The sequence below is a fragment of the Syngnathus scovelli genome, chromosome 4 (assembly GCF_024217435.2).
Source record: "Syngnathus scovelli strain Florida chromosome 4, RoL_Ssco_1.2, whole genome shotgun sequence".
NCBI lineage: Eukaryota > Metazoa > Chordata > Actinopteri > Syngnathiformes > Syngnathidae > Syngnathus > Syngnathus scovelli.
Window position 1 is genome coordinate 21327564 of NC_090850.1, and position 15541 is coordinate 21343104.

At 44.6% G+C, this 15541-nt stretch overlaps 3 protein-coding genes and 1 non-coding gene across 4 annotated transcripts in view; all 4 read left to right on the forward strand.

Moving 5' to 3' along the window:
• itfg1 (integrin alpha FG-GAP repeat containing 1) overlaps positions 1–723 on the forward strand; it is a 48552-nt gene extending 47829 nt beyond the window's left edge. The window contains exon 18 of the mRNA XM_049717107.2: positions 84–723. Within this exon, the coding sequence (XP_049573064.1) occupies positions 84–143 (60 nt within the window). The 3' untranslated portion in view covers positions 144–723. The remainder of the gene's footprint in view (positions 1–83) is intronic.
• A 134-nt stretch (positions 724–857) lies between these two features.
• LOC125966698 (neuropilin and tolloid-like protein 2) lies at positions 858–9026 on the forward strand. Its single transcript, XM_049717108.1, has 10 exons — positions 858–1734; positions 3265–3321; positions 3398–3541; positions 4128–4376; positions 4488–4535; positions 4603–4730; positions 5417–5645; positions 5840–5953; positions 6078–6208; positions 6355–9026. Exons 1-10 carry the CDS (start codon positions 1725–1727, stop codon positions 7030–7032), a joined length of 1788 nt encoding a protein of 595 aa, XP_049573065.1. The 5' UTR covers positions 858–1724; the 3' UTR covers positions 7033–9026.
• Positions 9027–10172: 1146 nt separating this feature from the next.
• dnaja2a (DnaJ heat shock protein family (Hsp40) member A2a) lies at positions 10173–14759 on the forward strand. Its single transcript, XM_049717117.1, has 9 exons — positions 10173–10361; positions 11255–11314; positions 11410–11639; positions 12001–12081; positions 12161–12294; positions 12613–12809; positions 13499–13643; positions 13716–13843; positions 13979–14759. The coding sequence occupies exons 1-9, from the start codon at positions 10284–10286 to the stop codon at positions 14165–14167; spliced, it is 1242 nt and encodes a 413-aa protein (XP_049573074.1). The 5' UTR covers positions 10173–10283; the 3' UTR covers positions 14168–14759.
• A 555-nt stretch (positions 14760–15314) lies between these two features.
• trnat-agu (transfer RNA threonine (anticodon AGU)) lies at positions 15315–15388 on the forward strand. The gene has a single exon. It is a non-coding gene; the product is annotated as a tRNA-Thr (tRNA).
• Positions 15389–15541: the final 153 nt, after the last annotated feature.

A 15541-nucleotide genomic window follows, 5' to 3' on the forward strand; every position in this document is an offset into this window, starting at 1 on the left:
AGTCAGGGGACGGGGGGGGGTCTTTGATTGTGACCTAATAGCGTCCTGTTATGCCCTCCTGATTTTTTTTTTGTGTGCCTCAGAAAGCAGACGACCGGGAGAAGAGGCAGGAAGCCCACCGCTTCCATTTTGATGCCATGTGAGCGGCCATCGTCTTTTACCTGCTGTCACTTGCACCATTTCACATGCACGTTACCTACTATGCCGCTAACTTGATAGCTGTCCCCACTTCACCTGTTTCTGCCCCACCTGACTTTACCTGTCCACTTTTATCTTCCGCTTTCACTCTGAAAAGGCCAAAAGAAGCGAGTCATTTTTCCATTTTAAAAAAAAAAAATTGCGGCTAATTTTATTAGCTGGAAAATGGCCGTGTTCCGAAATAACTCATGTTTGCCACGTTGTTAGCCAGTTTAACAAAATGGCCGCTGTCGGAGCATTCACGGTGTTACTGTGCAATTTCATTCCATTTTTTTGCTCGAATGTCAAGTTTTATTTGAAACTGTTTTGCCAAGTCTTTGTCTTTAAGTCATTTAAATCTAATCTGTCTGCAAGCTCTTTTCTATTTGAAGCTACTGTGGGCCCAATTCAGTGGTTGGTTCCCAATTTTTTTTTTTTTTATGTGGTTTGGGATTTGCACTTTCTTTTTTAATTATACGTGTAATTTATTTGGTTTTGCGAACGCCGCAGCTATTCAATGTGAATAATAAAATGTATTGACTGTGACTTTAGAAGTTTGTGTGCTTTCTGCTTCAGCCTGAAAACTGCAGTCTGGTCTGATTGTACAACCCCACACCTCCCCCAGCTCTTTTCTTCAATTGATTTAGGTACAGCAGTGAAATGAAATAGCTTTTTATTTTTGCTGAGAAGACCACTCCGACACACGCTTTCCCTCCCAGAAGCCTGCTGCATAAAACATCCGTAATGGAGACACAAGCATGGGATCATAAGCACAACCGGAAGTCGTCTCATTTTCCACATCCATCCATAATTGAATCAATTGTGAAATCCAACCAAATCAATCACTAGATATCCCAAAAATGTCCCCGTGGGTGAATTGTGATTGATTGTGATATAACAATAAATCTAATTTACATAATAATTACACACTGTATTTTAAAAAGCACCTTATAAATACCTTCTAACACTTTAGCCCTGATTTTCATTCGTAACATTTCTTGGCTTACTGTATTTACTATTTAAGTGTTTTATTTTTAAAGGCGCCAACCGGAAAAGGCTTTGTGCTTATGTGGTCCGCTTTGACGACGCTGGTGACGGACTCACGCTCGATGTCAGCAACGCCCGCGGCTTTAAATGCTCCTAGTGCGGGCGCAGCTCCTCCTCTGCGCGCCCACGGAATTTGGAGCAGAGCAGACCTCATTCTCCTCATCATCATCATCCTCCTATTCATATTCTTCCTCTATTAATTTCTTCTTTTTTTTAACTCTCCCTCTTTCTTGCTCCGTCTCTTTGGATATCTACCTGGAACGTCTCACTTGGGGGAGGGTTGCAAGTCCCAGGTGGAAGCCGCAGCTGGTGAGTGACATGGCCGGTCTGAGAGACTGAGAAGCTCCAGCGGACTTCCATTGCGCGCACAAGGAGCCGTTGGGTGCGAGACCCGCGAGATGGATGAACCCCCTTGTAGATGTTTACTGGGCGCTCCTATGAAGATTGACACGACGGGAGGGTTCTAGCCAGAAAAGGAGAACGTTTTTGCAGAGGAAATAATGCACAGAGGTGAGACTTTTTAATTTTTTTACTTATTATTGAAATAATTACCATTGAAATCTTACGCGGATTAATTAGCCCCTTTCTAATGGCGTAATCTCGGGAACAGACTTCATTGGAAAATCGGGTTTAAAAAAAAAAAAATAACTAAACCACTCCCTAGAATGAACCACGGACTCATGTTGCATGCGTGAGCGAGCATCGTCTCGGTTTGTGTACCAGAGTCGTTAAATGCGCTCCGCGGAGCTGTTGGGGGACTTTCGTGCGTAAAATCCCGAATCGGTGGCCACGAATGTGTACACTCATTTATAAATCCGAATGTTTCAAACTGAGGGTGTGCGTATGTTACTTGCACTCTGGTTTAATTAAAATGCTGCCACTTTATTCCATGCAAAGTCAACGCCAACATCGGTCAAGCGTGCGCGTCATTTAAACAGCGTGCTTCAATCCCCCCAAAAATGGATGGATGGACAGAATGATGGATAGATGAATGCATAGATTGACAGATGGATGGATGGATTGTTTATTTATGGGACGCATTTATTTGAGAGCAGGCATGAGTTGGTTCTTATTTCCAATTGGAAATCGAATTTGAACCCATTTCACTGGATCTGTCGCTTTCTGAGCTTTTCTTCATGAATGGCACTAAGGGGGGGGGGGGGGGGGGGGTTGAAGTTGAAAATCCGAAACATTCTGCCTTGTGGTCTTAAAAGCAATCAACGATATCCCTGCCACAACTATTTTATACCTGACACTAGAGAGATCATTAAAGTATGATTGAAGAATGGCGCAAACAGCGGAAAACTACAAGGGTTGGATTGAGACCAATTTTCTCTTATTTGGGGCTTTTAACGTCTTTGAGTGTACAGCAGAAAATCATTTTCTGTAATTAACCAGTCAAAATCTGATGTAAGAACCCGTCGTCTGTTGCCAAAAGGAAAGTCATGTTTAAATAAATGGACTGTTTGAGGTAATGGGGTTCATTTGCGGATAAATCATCCAGTGATTGGTTGATGACCTGCGTCTTACTCCAACCAGTGGCGGTTAAATCGGGTGACAAGAAGTGGCAGCTGTCACCCCACTTTCCTCCCCTACAATCAATCCACCAAATATTTGCCACCCCACTTTCCTCCCCTACAATCAATCTATCAATATGAAATGTAAAATTCTGTAGAAATGTTGAATGTCAAGCATAGAAATTAGATTTGGCAATGGAGTCAAAATAGACATCATGTGATTCTCCTACGAGACAGTAGAACCATGTGACCTCTCCCAGCAAATCAGCAACAAGAATTCACACTTTGCCATCAAAGCGATAGTAGTTGAGTTTTATCATTAAATGAAGTAACCTTATAATAATAATTTTAATTTAGATTTCAATAGAGCCTTACAGAGGATCCAAGAACACTTAGGAACCCATGAGGCAAAGAAATCTATACAGTGTATAAAGATGGCTCTCTATATGAATAATGCAAACATAATAACGTAAAACATAATTATTCATACGCATGATATAATTAGCTTTTTTACCCCCCGTAGCGTGGATCCTCCTCGTTCTCATAGAAGAGGGCCTCGCTCTGGCACAGAGAACTAAAGGTAAGCCCGATTAAAAGAAAATATGACTCGAAATAACGCTATAATCTGTACGCTAAAATCAATATTCTTTTCAAAGACTCCCTGAGCGACAATGGCGTCCAGAGCCCCAACCAGAATGATTGCGGCACGTGGGTACGCAACATCAACGGTGGCGTGTTTACGTCGCCAAAGTACCCTGAAACGTACCCGCCTAACAAGGAGTGTGTCTACATCCTGGAAGGTGAGCAAGGTGCATTGGAGGTAGCCTGGACTGAGGTCCTCAAGAGCCACGACACTTCTTGTTTTAGATGTTTCTCCATACACACTTGATTCAAATAATCATCAGAAGCAGTGTGCCTGCCCCTTATCTAACTTTTTTTAAACACAACATGATTTAAATACCCAGAAGGAGACTTAAACTTGACTTGGCTGTCAGCCAGTGTCCAGACCACAGTGATGCATGCTCATCTTTGTTTGCACGACGTCACGCTACACCTGGAGGAGGTTCCCCTCCGAACGTGGCTCAATTGCTCCCCCTGTGGAGTCAAATAGGCATTACAGCTAGGTAACTTGGTTTCTTCTTGTTGACCACACACAGAGACGCTCTAATGACTGTTATTTTCACAAATAGACTGGCATAATAGTAATGCTGTTTTATCTATTGACACCAAAGACCAGCCAACGATTTTTTAAATTAACTAATTCTAACAATAAAACGCCTCAATAAATGCATATACAGAAAATATCTTGTTTTACATTTTCCAAAAAGTGACGAATGTGCTCCTGGCGTGCTCTAACGTGACCTTTCATGCCCCGTCACTAAACAGCACTGCCCAGGCAGAGGATCCAGCTGACGTTCGACAAGAACTACTACATCGAGCCGTCCTTCGAGTGCCGCTTCGACCACATCGAGATCCGCGACGGGCCCTTCGGCTTCTCGCCTCTTATCGACCGGGTGTGCGGAGGGAAGAATCCGGGAATGCTCACCTCTACCGGGCGCTTCATGTGGATCAAGTTCACCAGCGACGAAGAACTGGAGGGTCTCGGATTCCGGATCAAGTACACGTTTGTTGCAGGTGAGGAACTACTTTCGTCTGGCAGGTTCTGGGTTCGAATCTGGTCAGCTGGGCCAGACTCCAGCTCACCCACAAACACAACAGAAAATATTATGTCATTGTTTTTTTCAGACCCTGATTTCCATCTGCATGTGGGTGGACTGTTAAACCCAATCCCTGGTAACTATGCTTTTATTTTGAAATAAAAGTCTGCCCTCATCTCATCATCCTGGTTTTCCTCCTCCAGACTGTCAGTTTGAGCTCAGCGGCTTCGACGGGATCATTCGCTCCAGCCAGGTGGATGAAACTAAACGGGTCAAGCCGGGAGATGCCCTGGACTGCATCTGGACCATCAGGGCCCCCCCTCAGTCCAAGGTCTGCACGCAGGCCAATTTTCCTTGAATTATTCTTACTTTAGCGTCTCTCGTCCTTGTCCTCTTGTCTGTGTATTTATTCCACTTTTAAATGAGATGAGGGTTAAAAAAATAAAAATAAAAAAGACAACTGTGACTCACATGCGAGGCTAGCGTCGCCGCCCCTAGAGTACATGAGTCACAGGCGCGAGCCAGCGCGGCTCACTTCTGCCGCGACACAGCGCCGACGTAAATTCATGCACATCTGATTAAGTTACATGAGTTGTGCCACGCCATATTTGCCGTGTTTTATGCGTAGGCTCAAGAAGGCGGCTGGCACGTCATTCCGATTTCATTTAATTACTGTCATCAACATGGAACTGTAAATATTAGTATCCGAGTTGATCTACTGCTGATATTGTTTGTAAATATGTCTTGCATTTACTGTTGACCCTTGAGAAGGTCTCACAAATCAGGTTGGGGTTGCTAAACAGTAGAGGACCAAGTATTGACTCCTGCGGGACTCCATAGGTGACGTAAGAGGTTTCCATGGGTTACACGGCGATCGACTTTACCTTCTTTGAAAAATTCCATATTACTGAAAAACAAATTGTCCACATTAAAAGTGTACCCAACCAGACCTTATTGCAGGGCGGCCGTCTGACTTCAACGACCCCTCATCCGTCATCTGTTTACACATGCGTGCAGATCTACCTACGCTTCATGGAGTACCAGATGGAGCACTCCAACGAGTGCAAGAAGAACTTTGTGGCCATCTACGACGGCAGCAGCGCCATCGAGAACCTGAAGGCCAAGTTCTGCAGCACGGTGGCCAACGATGTCATGCTGGAGAACGGCGTGGGCGTGGTGCGCATGTGGGCCGACGAGAAGAGCCGACTCAGCCGCTTCCGCATGCTCTTCACCTCCTTTGTAGACCGTGAGTCAAACCTCGTCTTGCCACGCTAGATTGATTGAAGCCTGGCAGTGGCTTGATGACTCCTGGTGTGCTCTTCATTAGACCTTCAGTGTTTGCTTTTGTGTTTTTCTGACTGTACCGTCAAAATGGCTTCTGGGCCTTTTCACACCATGGGGATGTTATTTTCAAATGATGTTTCTGTCTATCGCCTGCAGCCCCTTGTTCGGCCAACACCTTCTTCTGTCACAGCAACATGTGCATCAACAACTCACTGGTGTGCAATGGTGTCCAGAATTGTGTCTACCCGTGGGATGAAAATCACTGCAAAGGTAAGACAACAATTAATCACTTGGAACATGAAGGCGTCAACCTGACTCTGCAATTCTGCAAAGAAATGTTTTGAAGGTTAAGACTTGAGACTTTGGACTTTCTCCTACCTCTGCTCACATCTAGAGAAGAGATCCGGGGGTCTCTTTCACCAGATCACCAAAACCCACGGCACGGTCATTGGTGTCTCATCCGGGATCGTTCTTGTTCTTCTCATCATTTCTATTCTGGTCCAAATGAAGCAACCACGGAAAAAGGTAAGCTTTCCCGAAGTCGAGCAACACGACTGTAGTATGCATGCCAGACCACTAGTGGCCACTGTAGCCATGCAATACAAAACCTCAGAAAGTCAAACTCACCCGTGTCCCTGAACAGATGTTCAATAGTTGTGTGTTTTGCCCAGGTGGTCGCCCGCCGGCCAGGTGTCTTCAACAAAGCGGGTCTCCAGGAGGTCTTCGACCCACCTCACTATGAGCTCTTCTCTCTGCGTGACAAGGAGATGTCATCTGACCTGGCCGACTTGTCAGAGGAGCTGGACAGTTTCCAGAAGATGCGGCGTTCGTCCACCATGTCACGCTGCGTACACGAGCACCACTGCGGCTCGCAGGGCTCTGTTGGGACGGGCGGCGGCAGCATGAAGCACAGCCGTACCACGCTGAGCTCCATGGAGCTATCCTACCACAACGACTTCTCCAAACCACCACCCATGAAGACCTTCAACTCCACCGGCACCTATAAGAAGAGCTGCTACGGCTACAAGCAGCACGGGCAGAGTCATGACTGTGACCAGCAGGTCATCGAGGACCGCGTCACGGAGGAGATACCCTGCGAGATCTACAACCGAGGGGGCGGAGCTACAGGTGGCCTCGGCGGGGCGGTGGGCATCACGGGGGGAGTGGCCATGGCTGGAGGTATGGGTATGGCGGGCGGCGTGGCCATGGCCGGGCCCAGTGGCATCGCCGGTGGCATTGGCGGTGGGATGGGAGGAGCCTGCGGCACGCTCACCATCCGTGGCACCAGCAGCCGGAACAACACCTCAGTGGTGGACCCACAACAGCGCTCCATGTCCATGGACTTCTAGGAGGAGAATCTTACCTTGTGAGGTTGGAAAAATGGGATGAAGGAACCAGAACAGAACCTCTGTGGTCCACTACCAACATCAATCCATGTCCATGGAATTCTTGAGGAACAATGTGTGGTTGAGGGAATCAAGAAAGCAGAACAGAACATCAGTGGCCTCCTACCAACAGCGCTCCATGTCCATGAACTTATCGAAGGGGAATTTTCTCACCCTTGGATGGCAAAACCTGTTCCATGGAACCAGAACAACCAAGATGATCCGAATCCAGACATGCATGCAGACACTCACTTGGTCCATGCAACCAGCTCGACAGAAGAACCCAATGAGAGATTTTCTGAACTTGTTACAACCATTCACCTACCATGCATAGGTATAAGAGATATACATGTATATTTAATATAGTGACTTCAATTAATTTATTTGATTTATTTTTTATTATTATTATTTTGGTGCGTGTTCCTTATCTGTCACAACTAGGATTTATCGACATGGAGGGAATTGATGGGATCCCCAAAGTTCTCAACGGATCGGTCTTTTTGGTTATATCCAAGTAGATTAGTCTTAAATTCACCTTGTCTGCTCACAATCACCTGATCTGTTTCTCCCCTCGCCAAATTGGGTTGCATCACGACAAACCCCTGTGACGCAAGACTCATCACGGTCACAGGAACGAAAGTACTTTAAGGTACTGCTGGACAATCGATCGCACCAGCACATTACCAAATGCACTTTAAGATGGCTAAAGCAAAGACTTGACCAATAAGTCAGCAGTCACCATTGCTGTATCATCATTGTAATATTTTGGGTCTCTAAATCTGACTGGTTCACAACCAGAACCTTCTGGAGTTTCTACCAAACTGTTCAGTATTTGGGGAGGTCTCGTTCAACGCCACTATTATTATGCTTCGGGTCGTTTAGTTTACAATTGGACCGTGCCAGAGTCTATTTGGAAGAGTTCCGTTGGGCCCACACCTGATTTCCATTTGTGTGTTTACACATCACAAAACAAATCACATTAATCTGGAACACCAACCAGAGTTCTAATAAAAAGGGACCAAATTGTGTTTGTGTGTGTGTTACCCTAGTGTGTGGTTAGTTGTGGTGTGTATTTATTTTTTTTTTGGTTGAAGGGGGTCACCCAAATTCAGAAACTGGATTTCACTGAGTTCATTTGGAAGCTTTCAGTTTTGAGGGTCTCAGACCAGTTCAGGACTGACCAAACTGACTTGGCAGAGGTTCAAAAGTGAAATACTATGTGAAAGCACCCCTAAATGAGGTTAAATATTTGCATTAGGAACTGACTCAATGAACTGTAGCTAGGTTGTAATGGACCAACCTTAGACCTGACAAAACATAGGTAATTTTTCTGGATTAAAATGGACCAAAGTGTGAAAGGACTCTACAAAATCGTAGTATGTTTGGTTTGGTCTGAACTGGATTTCCGGATTTGATCAAAAGAACCACACAGAGTGTAAACCCAAATTATAGTCTACAGTCTTAACTGGAGTAGAATTAGTAGTGTTTCGTGCTGGTTTGGAAGCGCCGCCCTTAAGAAGTTTTGGCTGTGCTGTGACTCACCAGCGCCGCCTAACGGAAACGCTCGGTATTACAAGACATGTCGGAATATCCTTTTGTATCTTTTAGCAGTGCTGTGTAGCTGACTTGCTGTGACATCACTTGTGATGGAGTTTGACATGCTTTGTTGAAATGGCAGCCCTGCTTACCTCACACATCCACACGCAGACATAACGCCTAGCGCTCCGCCACGGAAAGAGCACACCAAGAGACTCTTATTTTGGTAAGAGGAAAGTGTTTTTATTTTTGAATCCCCCCCTTGAGAAATGTACAAGCACAACGTCCCCTAAAGAAAAGATTATGACTTAATCACAATGTATTATTTCATTCTATTGGATTGAAAGAGAACCTGCGGACCAGCCTGTGGGAGCTTCATTGTACAGTGCTATAAAAGTGTCAAATAAATGCCTCACCCCTAATAGGACCGAATTTTATTTAATTGTTTAAATTGTGGTGCTCACTCATGTTTCATTGTGTGTTGACTACCTGAAAATTATTATTTTTTTCCTTTGTGGCCTAATGTATATATTTGAGGGAGGAGCTTATTTTTCTTTGTGAAAAATATTTGTGGAATTTTTATTTGTGAGGAAATTATATATAATATAGATCATTCAATATTATGATTAAAATTTGTTTGTATGAATAAGATCTAGTCTGAGCCCTCTACGTATTTGCCACTTCTTGCAGTTGAGTAAATCAACACGTCCACTCTAATAGATCATTTTAAAACAAGATCTCAAGGAAATCAGGTAAGAACTTAAATGTAGTAGTATTATAATTTCAATATGTGGTCCAGATCCAAACATAAAATAGGCCTGTGTTTGATTTTAACAAATTATGTGAGGATTGTAATAATTATCTGATAGAAGTTTGCAGCACACATACACCGCTGCATTAGTCAAGCTGCTGCTTGCTGACAAATTTGCACTTTGCCTTCCCTTTGCCTCCTGCCATCATGCATTTGTCCTCTCTGGTGCTCCGGGCGACTCTCTTAAAAATGTCACCTTCACGAACACGTTGGTCTTTGCTCAGATGTTGTGACGCACATCCAGCCCTGGCTGCCCAGATCATCACAGTGGGGTAGCAGAATGTGTGTAAATATCAGGTTTAATCTCAAGACCAAGATATTATTTTATTGCATGAAATACACATGCTTTTCAAATGTGGCCTCTGACCTCCCTTGTTGGTTATAATTGGATCAGCTCCTCAACTGTGTGGTTGGTTAATGCTTATGATGCTGAGGCCAGGTAAACGTTCCTGGGACAACCTCAAACAAGTGTATATTTTCTTGAGCTTTTAACTCTGCTTGAATCAGCAACGAGAATGAGAGGAATTTTAGGACTAGTACAGAGGATGCTCCACTAGAGGGCGCCAATATTTGTGGAGAGGGCAGTGAGTTGATATTCTGAGTAAAATACAAATGCGAATGCGTTGGTCTACCACCAGAAGAAAATAATTTTGGACTGGGATATGTTTTGTGCATGGCTGACCCTGACGCTTTTTTGGAGGGATATTTTTATGTGTAATGTCAGTGAATCGACTAACGGGGGCGCACAACACTGTTGACCCCACCGGAAGTGAAGGCGCGGAAGGCAAGCGAAACATTTTCCACCCGGCACCGTCCGTCTCTTTGTCCATCCACCTCCTCGCTGAGAGCAACATCCGCAGCGACAACCATGGCCAATGTTGCCGACACCAAGCTCTATGACATCCTCGGCGTGTCGCCGTCGGCTTCCGAAAATGAACTGAAGAAGGTAAAGCGCATCGCGGGAAGGCGGCCTTGCTATAAAGCCGGCAAACGGCACGAAGCCCCGGCTGCCTTTGATTAGCCGGGGCGCTTGGAAAAAAAATGTAAGCAGGAAGTACGTCTTTAACATGGCGTGCTAACGTTAGCTCGCCATCATGCTAACCGGCCTGGATGCTCGTGTTTGTGACGTTGCGGATCGAAACGCGATAAAATGCCCGAACCAGCGGTTTGGCCTTCCAAACATTTACTCTAATAAACATTTGAACAATGTAGATTAGCCTTTACTTGACTTCATTTCAAGTATGTGTGTGAGTCATTTACGGTTTGACCTCCCCTTAGCAACCGTACAGGTGTTAGTCATGAAGCCAAGCTTGGCAAGAGTTACGACGTGGCTCTATTGATCCAAAATAATTATCGATAAAGTCACATGATTGAAATGGGACGAATATAATGAATAAAACCGGACTTTTGCCGTCATGTTTTTCAGACCACTGTGCGTCAATTCGGTCGTAAATGAGCTCCGTCAAGTCTAAAAAATACTCTAAAATATAATACTAAGTGCATTGTAGTTGCTTTTATAACTAGCGGCAACATTATTTCGTTCAAAACTGACCGAAAAGAGTTTACATTCTCGTTAGCCTACGATGCTAGCAGTTTCTCAATTACACAACCTTTCATATACTTGTCCAGCCGCCATTTTATACGGAAAGTCTTTGTTGGTAAACTAACTGCAACGATAATTTGATAATCTTATTAAACCTCGTTTCATGTAAACCAGCACTTATATAATCGTTGGCTTTCGTCAAGTAAGATGCGTCATCACTAGATAACGTGACGTCATGTAGGCGAAGCACATGTGCTGTTGGAGTGATAGTGGTTGGTACTGTGCTATCTCTTCAGGCATACAGAAAGTTGGCCAAAGAATATCATCCGGACAAAAACCCCAATGCTGGCGACAAGGTAAAAAGTTGGACATTTATTCACATCCGCCAATTATATATACCTTTTATTCTGTGAAAGAGTTTCACTTAAAACATCTCGTGTCACTGCTTCAGTTCAAGGAAATCAGCTTTGCCTATGAAGTCCTAACCAACCCCGAGAAGAAGGAACTCTATGACCGCTATGGCGAGCAGGGCCTGCGGGAGGGTGGCGGCGGCGGCCCCGGCATGGACGACATCTTCTCGCACATCTTTGGCGGCGGGCTTTTCGGCTTCATGGGCGGTCAAGCCGGACGCTCGCGCAACGGCGGCCGGCGGAGAGGCGAGGATATGGTGCACCCGCTCAAGTACGCCCTGGGAAAAATGGAGGGTCTCTTTAGTGATTTATATTTTTAGCGTGACACAGATCGTAATGAGCACAAGAGTGTTGAATTCTGTCAAACGGCTTTCATGTCGGCCTCTTGGTGGATTTAGGTAGTTAACCTTTTGCGCTGCTTGGTAGTCTTGTTTGCATTTTGCACGGCTATGTAAAAGGGGGCGGCACAATGGAAATCCAGAACCGGGGTTAATGGGGCTGCATTTGCATGAGACAAGACGACCCTCCTGAAACCATCTGCCTCGGAACGCTTTTCATTCATGGTCAAAGTGGCACATTCTGCCCCCCCTCCAAAGAATGCAATTGCAATCTGAACCGTTTTCCCCTCGCAGAGTATCACTGGAGGACCTTTACAACGGCAAAACGACCAAACTACAACTCAGCAAAAATGTCCTGTGTAGTACTTGTAACGGGTACGTTTCATCCACTAACGTCGTCTTCTGAGTTGAGTTGAGAAGGATTCGCTGAATGTGTTGCAATGATGCGTCGCAGGCAAGGAGGAAAGACGGGTGCGGTCCAGAAGTGCACCGCTTGCCGAGGGCGCGGCATGCGCATCATGATCAGACAGCTGGCGCCGGGCATGGTGCAACAGATGCAGTCCGTGTGCACGGACTGCAACGGAGAAGGTGTGTTTAATTTCTTTAGACATCCTTCTGAGCCTTTTTCTCCCTTTTCGTGTTATCCATCGCTTCAATTTGTCATCAAGCTGCTTGCAGATGGTCTTACCGTCTTTACCTTGAATATGCTTGTCTATCATTTTCTTTCAATGTTTTCTGGTAGGTTGTTATTCTTCATGCTTGTTAGTTGTGCTGTGTGATAAGACACTGCGTGTACATTTAATACACTGGTTACTTGTGGTTGTTTCTCATTTTTCTCGTTACTTTGGATTAAACGTAATGGTGATTTGTGTTTCTAACCGATTCCCCGTCATTCTGCGCCCTCAGGTGAGGTGATCAGCGAGAAGGACCGCTGTAAGAAGTGCGAGGGCAAGAAGGTGGTGAAGGAGGTGAAGATCTTGGAGGTGCACGTGGACAAGGGCATGAAGCACGGCCAAAAGATCACCTTCGGTGGTGAGGCGGATCAGGCACCGGGGGTGGAGCCGGGTGACATCGTCCTGGTGCTGCAGGAGAAAGAGCACGAGGTGAGCGCTCGGCTTGGCTATTTTTAATTGTGTTTTTATGTTTTTTCTATTTTTGTTTACTCAATGTTGAAGTTGAACAGTTGATGTGTGGATTAGTGAATTGTTCAAACATTTGATCTAAATTTGCATTTTTGGGAGGGAGGGGGGGGGGGTGTTTGATTTGCATTGTAAAAACCGGTAGACCTCATCAGTTGGTGGGCATTGGAGCGCCGTCATCACCAGCAGGTGCTGCTTGCAGCAGCACATTGCCCTGACAGCTCGCCTTTCATCCAAACCCAAGTTGCTACGATGGGACCTCTGGCATAGTGTCGTGATTCCCATTTGAACTGTTAATGTGCAGTGCCTGTGGAATTGCATCGAGTGTTGAAGGGAAAAAAGACAAAAGAGAACGATGGGGTTGATTCTTCTTTCAATAAACCAGATGATTGTCCTCAGCATGGTAGATTTGCGAATGGAGCATAGGTACTGTGCTTGTGCCTTCTGTCAGCAGCGTTGTGACAACCTCCATCTTGTCACTTTTATCACTTGACAAAAGCTGTCTGACTAGAACAGCTGGCCCAGCCTGTGCAAACTCGCATATAGCATAGGTTAGCTGAGTAGCACAACAACAGTGTCTTCCAGTGTCTTCTTTTTAGGAAGCTTCTACATCAATAGTTCATTTGTAAGTGTTTTGTTTTTTCCCCCCGCAGACATTCCGGCGAGATGGCAACGACCTGTTCATGAACCACAAGATCGGCCTGGTGGAGGCGCTGTGCGGCTTCCAGTTCATGCTGAAACATTTAGACGGTCGACAGATCGTGGTCAAGCATCCCGCCGGCAAGGTCATCGAGCCAGGTAGCTTTCCTCCTCGGCTCTCCTCCGCGCCATACACGAAACGAGTGTAACCGGAGCCTTGTTTGTTGTCAGGCTCGGTGCGGGTGGTGCGAGGGGAGGGCATGCCGCAGTACCGCAACCCCTTTGAGAAGGGAGACCTCTACGTCAAGTTTGATGTGCAGTTCCCCGCCAGCAACTGGATCAGCCCCGAGAAACTGGCGGTAACGCTATTTTGTTTGTTTTCTGGAAGAAGAAGAAATGTGTATATATGTGTGCTACATTTTGAATTGTTATTTTCATTACTTTTTATTGCATATTCCCAAAAATAATAAAAAATAAATAAATTGGCCTTCCAGGAACTGGAGGACATGCTTCCATCGCGATCAGAGGCGCCGCTCATCACAGGCGAGACGGAGGAGGTGGACCTTCAGGACTACGACGTGAGCCAGGGCTCGTCGACGGGGGGCCGCCGGGAGGCTTACAACGACAGCTCAGACGAAGAGGGCGGTCACCACGGCCCGGGGGTCCAGTGCGCCCATCAATAGCCCAGAAGCGGTGAGGCAGTGGGCACAGGCGGCAAAAATAGACTTTGTTCTTTGTTTATTTAAAAGAAGCTGCAGACATCCTGCCGTTACCTCCTACGAGGCAGAGAAATTCTCTTGTTTGAATGTTGCTTTCCCCCCCCCCCCCGCCCTCAAAGAATTTACAGTAATTTAACAAATGAACACATTCACACGAGCCGTTTTCTCATAGAATGTTTGTTTTACTTTTTTGTTTTTTTTTACAGCTTTGTTTTTCTTAGTAGCTTTTTACATGTCGGTCCAAGTCCTCATCCTCCTCTTCCTTTTCTTTATATTTTTAATCCCAGATTGTGTATATCTTTCAACTGGTTACCGCCTGTATTCAAAGCGGAGTGTGATTTTAAAAACAAAACGTATATAGCAAGAAATAACACACACACAAACAGAAAAAAAAAAAAAAATGACGATATAGCCTGCACCTATGTTGAGACCATGTGCATGTACAAAAAACAACTAGTAAAAATTGTTACGCTTTTGGTTCCGGCACTTGTACCGCAGTCACAAAAATCATTTAAAAAAAACAATGTTTAAATTGTTGAATAAATTGTTGAAATCACATTATCGCCTCGTTATTAATAGTGCAGCATTTATTTCTGTATCTTAAAGCATTTAAATGTGTATTATTAAGAACAGAGCATAAGAAGAGTCTTGGCATTTTGGATTTTTGTGAGCCAATTTCTCATTTCCCCCTCAAGTAATTTGCTTTTACATTTTTGGTTAAAAGAAAAGGTGTTTTGTTAAGACCAGAGCTTTTTAATTTGACAGTGTTTTTTTATTTTTAATTCTTTTTTGGTCACAAAATAGTACTATTGTTTTCATAATTCATTAGACTGAAGAATTCTTGGTTTATTTTCTTATGCTCAAAGGGTTTAAAAGGTGTTAGCGTTTTAGAATTTCTAGTTTTTTAAAGGTCAGCAGCATCAATGAGGCTGTTTTGCAGCGTCTTTGTGAAAATTAACGTTTTTGAAGGGGGATATTTGTAAAAGAGAGCGTTTTACATTTTACTTAGAGACTTTGATTTATTTAAAAAAATATTTAATTGGAATTATAGCTTTGCGATCTGTCCTCCTAATTTACTATATATTCTGAAATTTTCAGTTGACCGCTACCTGGCGCCGTGGCTTAGTTGGTTAAAGCGCCTGTCTAGTAAACAGGAGATCCTGGGTTCGAATCCCAGCGGTGCCTTTTGGATTATGTTTTATATGTCTTTGTTTATATAAACACGGTCTAATTCATGTAATAACGTCATAAACCTTCGTCACCAAGAAACATACCGTAACTACAACAATAAATCACAGGTTATTTATAAAACCTTAAACGGAAAGAAGGAAATTCTGA

Coding starts and splice junctions, on each gene's coding strand:
- dnaja2a (XM_049717117.1), top strand. CDS start 10,284: ATGGCCAATGTTGCCGACACCAAGCTCTATGACATCCTCGGCGTGTCG. Junction 10,362..11,254: donor CCGAAAATGAACTGAAGAAG/GTAAAGCGCATC, acceptor CTATCTCTTCAG/GCATACAGAAAGTTGGCCAA. Junction 12,810..13,498: donor TGCAGGAGAAAGAGCACGAG/GTGAGCGCTCGG, acceptor TTCCCCCCGCAG/ACATTCCGGCGAGATGGCAA.
- LOC125966698 (XM_049717108.1), top strand. Junction 3,542..4,127: donor GTGTGTCTACATCCTGGAAG/GTGAGCAAGGTG, acceptor GTCACTAAACAG/CACTGCCCAGGCAGAGGATC. Junction 5,954..6,077: donor GGATGAAAATCACTGCAAAG/GTAAGACAACAA, acceptor GCTCACATCTAG/AGAAGAGATCCGGGGGTCTC.